The sequence below is a fragment of the Barbus barbus genome (assembly GCF_936440315.1).
Source record: "Barbus barbus genome assembly, chromosome: 41".
NCBI classification, from domain to species: Eukaryota; Metazoa; Chordata; class Actinopteri; order Cypriniformes; family Cyprinidae; genus Barbus; species Barbus barbus.
Genome location: NC_136719.1, coordinates 26309806 through 26319469, shown reverse-complemented (window position 1 = coordinate 26319469; position 9664 = coordinate 26309806). Strand labels below are relative to the sequence as shown.

The 9664-nt window shown below is 37.6% G+C and overlaps 1 protein-coding gene across 1 annotated transcript; it reads right to left on the bottom strand.

Moving 5' to 3' along the window:
- Positions 1-50: 50 nt before the first annotated feature.
- On the bottom strand, positions 51-8888 carry LOC306860673 (polymeric immunoglobulin receptor-like). The gene is made up of 9 exons (XM_079402487.1): positions 8840-8888; positions 8454-8562; positions 7057-7353; positions 5878-6201; positions 5147-5452; positions 4748-5044; positions 1881-1985; positions 1722-1762; positions 51-1639 (listed from the first exon to the last, which is right to left on the bottom strand). The coding sequence occupies exons 2-9, from the start codon at positions 8515-8517 to the stop codon at positions 1601-1603; spliced, it is 1473 nt and encodes a 490-aa protein (XP_079258613.1). The 5' UTR covers positions 8518-8562; positions 8840-8888; the 3' UTR covers positions 51-1600.
- Between the last annotated feature and the right edge of the window lie 776 nt (positions 8889-9664).

The following is a 9664-nucleotide window of genomic DNA, read 5'->3' as shown; positions in this document are numbered from 1 at the left end:
CAGATAAAGACATTAACTTGTGAGCAGAAAACACAAGATACTTATCTTTTCAATATAAATCAGATTTTATTTATATAAACCGAAGACATAACCTAATCTAACACATGAACACAAGCATGTTGCAGAAAGAGAGAGAGAGTGAGGAAAGGATGAGTTTAAGAGAATGGAAATGTGAAATCCCAAGTTTACAGCAATGTGTTCAATTGCATAGACCTGCACAACCATCAATCACTTATTTAACCCTCGCTTTGAGCTTCTCAATGAGGCTAAAATTTATATTAACTGCACCTGATTCAGTTAGAACCTGGAGGTGTACTTGCTTTGCCTGTGTAACGGGTTTCCTTTGTGTCGTCGTTGCAGACGGGGGGTTCCCCGAAGTGTCTGATTGGCTGGAAGTTCAATAGTCTTTGAAGTGAGGTCTTGGGCGTTGACTGAGGATGTGGAGTTGGTCTGGTTGAAGATTGAAGCGAGAGCAGTCGGAGCTGGACTTTGCAGCAAACTTACATTAGAATACGAAACTCCACAGAAAGAAAAGAAACTAAAGTAAAAGAATAAAAGGATGTAACGAGACTAGGTGGCTTTCTTCTCATTATGGTAGCAGCTGGCACGAGGGCGAGAGCACGCTCAAAGAGCAGCGTCAAAACGCGGTGGCAAAAGAGAAGAAGAGTAAGAGAGTGACTAAGAGAGAGTTTGATGGTGTCCTGAGTTTTTAAACTCGGCTTTCAGACCGTCCCATCTGGAGGTCTTGACCAATTAGATACTGTCCTTGCTTGGGGTATTGCTTTGTTTCTCCACCCCACTAATAAATCGTTGTTATCTGTTCAGTCAGAGGTCCGAACTTTACAGGCTCTTGCAAAGTATACTTTTGAACATGATTTCTATAACAAGACTATGATGCATTTGACAAAGAATTGATTGGAAGAAGCATTTAAAGCATGAATTTTCAAACTCATACATACCAAACATGAATATTAATCCTTCAGCTATTCAATAGTGATTAAAAGCAAGACATACACAATGAGTGATTAAAACAAGGACAGTCAAATGTGTGGGTTACAAACATAATATAGGTTATTTCTATGCAGAGAAATAACTCGTAGGTCCTTTTAAGATGATTTTTAGTACATGAACAGATTGTCTCTAGTGTGTGGTTCTATGGACCAGAGAGAGGTTAAAAGGTCTCCTAAGGAATTCAAGTCTTTGTCTTGTATGGGGGAAGACCTGCCCAAGAGAGTCTGTAGCTCGTGATTTTCTATCACAGGTTTACATGTGACCATCAGTCTTGATTACTTGCATTGATTACCCTCTTTGTGGAATCTCAGCTTCTCATGTTTCAATGTTCTGATGGAATCTTAACTTTGTTTGATTCATCTTACATTGCACAGTAAGGGTAAGAATTAGAAAATATCATTCATTTATTATACAGCAAAAGTGGGAGTGAAAATGATAGAAACACAATGTGTGTGTGCAGCCACAGGAAATGTTTGAGCAAATCTCTTTTTTCCACAGAAAATAAAACGTTGTTGGTCTCTGGGTGTGTTTTTATCTTTCTTCAGTGGCTTCTTCAGTGTTTGAGTTCATCTGCAGGGATTGTTTGTCTCTAAGATGAACTGTAGACTACAGATGTGTACGTATCATCCTGCAGAGATCACACACACGTTACACTCTCTCACTCATAATCTGGTAATAAATATGTTCAATGTTAGTCATGAATGGTTTACCTCGCCATCTGGGCTCTGGATCAGTTGGCTCTGTTTCCTTGCTGTAAAATGAGAACGACTCCAGATGTTTATTCTAGTTTTGCTTTGTCTTAAACAGCCATCAGTGCAATCTAAAGCACAGCTGATGGTTCTCACAGTCCACAGTGTTTGTGTTCGTACCTCTTGTAAATCTCCAGCAGATGCATCCAGCCGTTGTGAACACTAGCAGCATCATCAGAGAGATCAGATAAATCAGGTTGACATGAGATTCTGTGGCCTGAAAATCTGAGAATACACAAATAAAAGTCACATGAAAATTAAATAAAAAACATGAAATATTCATTTGAGTCTGAATGGTTTTATTCCAGGTATGTAATCTTGCTTCGACCCAATGACTCAAACACACCGTCTATGTCTTAGCTACGAATTTTAAAAACTAAAAACAAACTTTCCAGGAGGACTTGAACACATAACAGAGTGTGGAGTGATATAAGAGACAAACTGTCACTAAATCACTTGCCTGAGTTTGTTTATGCATTAAACTCATGGCCACGAGAAAAAGATGTCTTTCCTCAACACAGGATCTCGAGACCACGACTTTACATAAGTACTGTATGCATGTTATTACCATGGTTTGTCATGACCACGACAAAACTAAGTGAAGCGAACATGTCCCTTCCCAGTCACCGTACTACAGAGTCATTGGAACATCTATTTTATAGACATAAATGAAAAAAAAAAATTCTATAAGAGTCCTGGGGTCCGTATCAATAAGGAGGTTCAACCAACTCTGAGTTTAAGCTTGAACTCTGAGTTGACTTACTCTGAGATGGAAAACGAGTTAGTTTACTCAACTCTGAGTAGGTTGACTCGGAGTTAAGCGCGTGCACCACGACTATGAAAAGTCATTATCAGTGGAGTGCCGAAATTACGATTCACCATGGCAACCGCTCCCGCCAAAAAGACGTCAGCGTGCATACTTCCGTCAATGCGTAAGATTAATTATTAATAACTGTCAACTGTTATAATATCAGAGGTGAAAACTGTAAATTATTGAACTAATATTAATTTTAATGGTATCCCACTGCCACAAAAAAAAAAGAGAAAAAAGAAACAAGAACGTGGCAGCAGCTAAAAAATTGAAGTATAAAAACACAATTGAATCCAGGTAAAGCTTTAAACATGAAAGGTTCATAGGTGTGGACTAAATGACTTTACAAACATTTGACATTAAATATCATTCAGTGTCTATTTCAATGTGCTGTAGCTTTTTCCACATAGTCTAACACTCTTTTCACATAATTAAATATTCTCTAATCTAACCTGTTACATTTCTTAATTAGAGTAATAAAATTAACTACTGACTAGTCGACAGCAAGAAGGCCGAGGGAGAACCAGCACCACTGACAGATGAAGAGATGGTCAAGTATTGGAAGATTTCTCAAATCCTAAAGTAAAAAGAACTTTTGCTTTTGTATTAGGAAATAAAGATAACCAAAAAATTGTGAATACTTTATTTAACAGCTGTGGTGGTGGTTATGGCTTGTATTACCCCTCCATTTGGCATCCATAATGTAATCGGTTTCATTTTCATAAGGTGCGATGGAGGGGATATGCTTGTCATCAATGCATCCAACCACACTGGAAATCCTGAAGGAAGTTCTGATTATTGGGTTACTTCCAGACGTCACAGAAAGATGTTAAGTGAACGTCTTTTATCAAATTAGCCTCATTTAAACAGATTTTTACACCACTGACTTACAGTCCTGTGAAACCCCTCTGACGGATTTGTGTCCAGGAAAAAATGATCAGAATGAGTGTGTGAGGGATGCACACTTTCCTTAGACTCTGCATACAGAGGACTTATAATGTGCTCTGCATCTCCGATGTTTTAAAGTGCATTTCTTATTTTGCAAATTATCTTCCAATGAGGTAAGAAATTAAAAATAGTCTTGCTTCCATTAATATTATTTTCTTACCCTATGGCGGACAATATTACTTGTTTTATGTAAAATAACTTAAAAGGAAAATCTCCCAGGAAACAAGACTAAATGTAGACCATTTTTCATATATAAAATGCATAAAGAATTTTTAGATATTTGTACTTGAAATAAGACAAAAATACTCCGTAAGAAAAGCAATTTTGCAGCGTGAATGAATGAGGTATTAAAACATTGCTAACAGGAGGAGGAGACGGAAAAAAAACTCTGGGGTTACCGAAGAAAACCTGCTCCCGACCAGGTTAGGTTCATAGAGTAAGTTACTACAGTCACTGACTCTGAGCAGAAGTTACCTCTCTTTCAGAAACGGGCTTGACTTACCCTGCTTTCCCGGGTTTGACAAACCTCCCATTCTGAAACAGAAAACCCAGAGTTTCCCTGATTTCAGGGTTAACATACTCCAAGTTTTCACTTAACCTCCTTTCTGAAACGGTATGTATTTCAGGCTTATAACTAAAATGCTGCATTATGCATGAATTTGTTTTGTTTCTCCTGCTTATTATTGGTATTCTGGTATTTTATTCATGGAAATGTTCTAAAAGCATAATATTGGTTTGGTTAAGTATGAAATATGTAGTACCTAACATTGATTTGAATGAAAATATGCTTTTGTATAAATTCTGAGTTTTGGTTTAATAATATTGTGGTTTTGGCCAACGGTCTTATACATAAAACAAATGCTTTTTTTTGATCCTCACATCCTCTAACATTTCCAGAAGGAATTGATGATCTTCTTCAATTCCTTAAAACTTATGCAAAAGCGGTGTAATCTTTTTAAAGGTGTATTTGAATTATTAACCCCCTTGTGTAATATTCTTCTGTCTTTTTATAACTAATATTATATGTTTTTGCTGATACTTGGATATGTTGGAATTGTATTGTTTTGTGTATAATTGAGGCAGTTTTGTATTTCACTCACGCAATAAAAGAAAATACTGACTGTTTTTCTTAATAAAGAGAGTCTTATGATTGTAGCATCACTGAAATCTTCAGGTTCGTCCTGCACACTGATAATGTTTCTGAACGCACAGATCTGAGGTGTTTTACCTGTAAGAGTGAGAGTGACGCGTCTGGATTGATTGCTGTTGACTGAACACACATACAGTCCTCCGTCAGTCTCAGTCAGGTTTGAGATCTGTAAGAAGAGATTATGAGGAGAATCTCTGATCATCTGGAATCGGCCGTTGATCTCCTCAGCGTCTGAAACCAGCGTCTCATTCACATCTGCTCGCTTCCATTCAAAGTGCTCTGGTTTGGTTTTGGGATCTTCACAGGAACATGGAAGAATCACGGATCCTCCTGCATATGAGGTGTTGGTGATGTGATGTTCAGATAAAACACAGCCTGCAGGACGACAGAGAGACTCAAGAAACACTGACAAAAACATGCTTAACAGTGTACCAGCCAAACTGAGTGACCGAGTCTATTTAAGCACAACAGCTTCACCTTTAACGAGGAGTCTGGTGTCAGCGGATGTTTTGTGGTTAATTGTGCATCTGTAAGTGCCCTGGTCATCTTCAGTCAGGTTGGAGATCAACAGAGACAGATTTGATGGAGTCGTCTTGTGAAACATCTGAACTCTGTGTTTATAGCGTGGCGTTTCATTGGACACTTCAGTCCCACTGGACTCTATATGGGTCCATCTGAAGTCCTCAGGTTTGGTGTTTGGGTCTTCACATGAGCAGGACAGAAGCACAGAATCACCCGTGTACTTCGTTTTAGGTTCCCGCTCAGGCGCTGATAATGTGCAGCCTGTAGAAACATACAGTGGGAAACTTTTGTGTTATGGATTTTCTTCTGCAGGACTGTTTGATGAACTGAATTCAGACGGATGGAGGAGCTTTGCAGGATGGATGTTTAGTTTAACCCTTTTGAAAAAACTACAATATGCAAACTGCCTATATACAGTCAGAATTTATTGAGAAACATTCTTATATAATAACATGAGAGAGTAAATAAATAATAGCAGTTTATATTCCAGGTGTGCGTAAATATGGTATGTCACCCAAATATTAGTTTTTTCTTTTAATATGCAAACCCTGCTTGATATAGCTACTGTATGCATGTTGGCTTTGTTCTACAATAATCAAAAAAAGATGATCTAATGATATTAAGCTGCAAAGCATCTCATTTCAAGCTCAATCACTTGTTAATGTGAGAATTGATCACTTCTTCACCTTTAACAGAGAGACTGAAGCTCTTGTGTTGATTCTCTTTACTCCAGCAGGAATACAGTCCTTCATCTTTCTCAGTCAGGTCAGAAATCAGCAGAGAGAGGTTTCCTGAACTTATATCAAACATGTGAAATCTGCCCTGATAGAGTCGGCTGAGTTCAGTGGGGTTAATGGTCAGGTCTATTTCTCTGTTGTTTGGTAATTTCCATCTGAACGCTTGATCTGGTTTATAACGGGAGCTACATTTGACCAAACAGGACAGAAACACAGAGTCCCCTGAATATCTGCTGATCTCCACTGATCCTTCATTCCCTGATATAGAACAACCTGCAGACATAAAACAGATTAATATATCTCATCATAAATCATGATAATATACTGTATCTGACATCACAACAGTAAAACATGCTTTGTTGGTTCAATTTAAACTATACGCTTCATCCACTTGAACACACCAGTCTTCAAAACTTGTCATATGTATGTGAACGTGATAAAATTTATAATAAATTACATATTTCTGAAAAGTTATTTAAATATGCAAATGAGGCATTATCTAATTAAATGTATGAATTGACATTTAACAAAACCAGGTTCAAAATTCATATTTGATTTAGTAGGATTTCTCTTTTTATCAGTCCATAAAACTCTTCAGGATATTGATAGGAATAAAACAAAACAGAAGACACAAGAAAGCAAGGTGAAGTTCAGAAAACCAAGACGCATATAACCAGAACACCATGGCTAGGAGATGCTGGAAGACACGAGCAATACTTCTCAAAGAGCTTGAAAACACCAGGTTTATATAGTCAGAGGTAATGAGATGATAAAAAACAGCTGTGAACAATCAGTGATGACATTTGGCAAAGGATTATGGGACATGTAGTTCATGAGGCAGAAACAGTCTGGGATGTAGTGCCCTCTAGTGGACAACCAGGGCACTCCAGCCGGTGATCATGACAAATAGAACAAGTGCAATAAAAGAAACACGTAGAAATGAAAGGAAGAACAAACACTTTCTGTGTTGTTTTATTTTTGTATGTTTTCTTTCCACTAGTTTGAAACAACACTTTATGAAAAGCCAAGTGACCCAAAATCTCAAGTGACAGATAGGAGTTTTTGTAATATCTCGCCATAAGCATCTTATGTTTGGTTTGTATTATTATGAAATCAAACGTTCCTCACCTTCAACACTTAGTTGAATAGGGCCCCTTTTGTCAGTCTCTGTTTTACAGCAATATGAGTCTGTGTCGTCTACAGTGAGTCGAGTGATGGACAGAGAGAGATTACTGTGAACCTGAACTCTGTCTTTGTATCGCTGACCCTCAGTAGTGTCCTCTGGAAACACTGAGTATTTAAGAGAGCCTGTCTGAGAATCACAAATCCACCACTGGACTGTGTGCTGAGAGTTTATATCACTGCAGGACAGCAGCACAGACTCTCCTGCAGAACAACTGACCAAACTTGACACCACTTCACAACCTACAAAAACACAGACATTAAATCCTAGATCAAAATACTTCAGAAGCAAAATATTAAGATATAACATATTGAGTTATATAAAGTTATCTGAAACATGTCAAAATTAAGTGAGTTTATGCTTAAAACAAGTTTTTTCTCCACTGCATGTTACATCTTTAGATTAACAGGGTTCCTGCAGGTTTGAAGAAATGTAAGAATTTGTAAGACCAAGTAAAGAAAGCGATGAGTTTACTGCGTGGAGACGTGCTGATATGACGTTTGGTCTCATTCGGTCTCGTGTGTTCTCACATGTGTTGTTTTTTGGTGTTTGGCTTAGTGTTACGTTAGAATCATTATTATACTCTTATACCTTTTGTTCTTTAATATTTTGAATTCTTTTTAGCTTTATTTTTTTGTTTTTCATTTAAATGTTAAGTTTTGAAATTTTGTTGTATGCATTTGTCATGATTTAATTTCTTTATTTTTAAAATGTGTTTAGGTAGTATTTATAAAGTTAAGTTATTAAGCTTTGGATCTGTTTTTAGTTGTTTTAATGCTACAAATTATTGCTTCTGTTGTCCTCATTTGTAAGTAGTTTTGGATAAAAGCGTCTGCTAAATGACTAAATAATAATAATAATAATAATAATAATAATAATGAACTGAAGGAAACAAAACATCATGTTCTCTAAATGTAAATGTCTAAGTAGCACACGAGTTGTTTTAGCAAATAATCTGAAAATATACTTGTTCTTTAATCTTACATAAAGAGTATAGATTATCTAGGATATGGAAACTTTACTGTAAGCAAAAAGTGCTGTTCAGCATCAGTATTTTGTCTTGTTCAAGATCAAGTCAGTTTATGATTAAAACAAAAAGAAATGTGTTAATGAGGTCAGAAAAATCTACGAACTGTAGTCAAATTTAAAATTTAACAATTCATAATCTACACACATAACATGAATTCTCATTGTCTTAGGTTGATACACTCCATTCTAGCAGAAAATAGATAAAAAGATCAACAAAAACAGCAGAAGTACCGCAGAAACAGGAGATATAATGCGTTTCAGTATCTGATGTAAACCCGTGTCTGAAGTCACTCATACTGATGTTCAGTCGTACCTGTTGTGAACTGAAGTCCAGAGCAGAGCAGAAAAACACACAAACACATCACATCTGAAGCCATGACTCTCTGACACTCGCCGTCTCTTCTTCCTCTCCGTTCACTCGTCTTTTGGAAAGAAAAAGAGAAGTATAAGAGGTATTTATATTTACACCACAGTCACTACATCCTGCCTCTCTGTTCAAAATACTGACTGGAGAAAGAGCTGCATGTTTCCTTTTTGGTAACACTTTAGAATAGGGAACACTTAACTACAACTTCTCCCTCGATAAACAACTAATTTGCTGCTTCTTAATAGTTAGTAAGATAGTATGGCGTTATTTTACTGCCAAATGTCGAGAGCGTATTTTTGTAGCATGAAAGTAGATTAATATAAAGCGCAAACCCGAATCTTCCTTTGAACACGGATTTCCTCTGCTCTCGCACAAAACAGGACGCTCGGATATACGCTGCTCTGACAAGCCAAAGGGGTCAGATTTATATGGCAAGCCAAAGGGGTCAGATTAAAGTGAAAGTGAAGTGACATACGGCCAAGTATGGTGGCCTAATGAACACACACCCGGAGCAGTGGGCAGCCAATTTTATGCTGTGGCGCCCGGGGAGCAGTTGGGGGTTCGGTGTCTTGCTCAAGGGCACCTCAGTCGTGGTATTGAGGGTGGAGAGAGCGCTGGACATTCACTCCCCCCACCTACAATCCCTGCCGGCCCGAGACTCGAACCCGCAACCTTTCGATTACGAGTCCAACTCTCCAACCATTAGGCCACGACTTTATATGGCAAGTCAATGGGGTCAGATTTACGCTATAGATTAATCGCGTTTACATACAAAACGCCGTTTTTTATGGGGTTTTAAACCGTATTAGCGCCATCAAATACGCCATCCTGATAGCAAACGCTGTAAAAAGTGCGCATGTTTTAGTGTGCATGAAAAGCGCCGCTTTTAACGCCGTTTGGCTTGCTACAGGACACCGTAAAAAAAAAAAAAGCCATTCCGATTTCACAAAAGCATGCGTTATTTACGGCATTTTGCTTATAGTATAATGAGCCACGCTCCAGTAATATTGAACTGTTCTCACCCAATCAACGATGAACAGAACCAGACCAATTGGTCAAATTGATCATTTTAGTAATTCACATCAAATTAAAATCATGGAAAGATGAAACTTCATTTTGCTTTGTAAGCGTGTATTGGAGAACTGCACTCGACAACT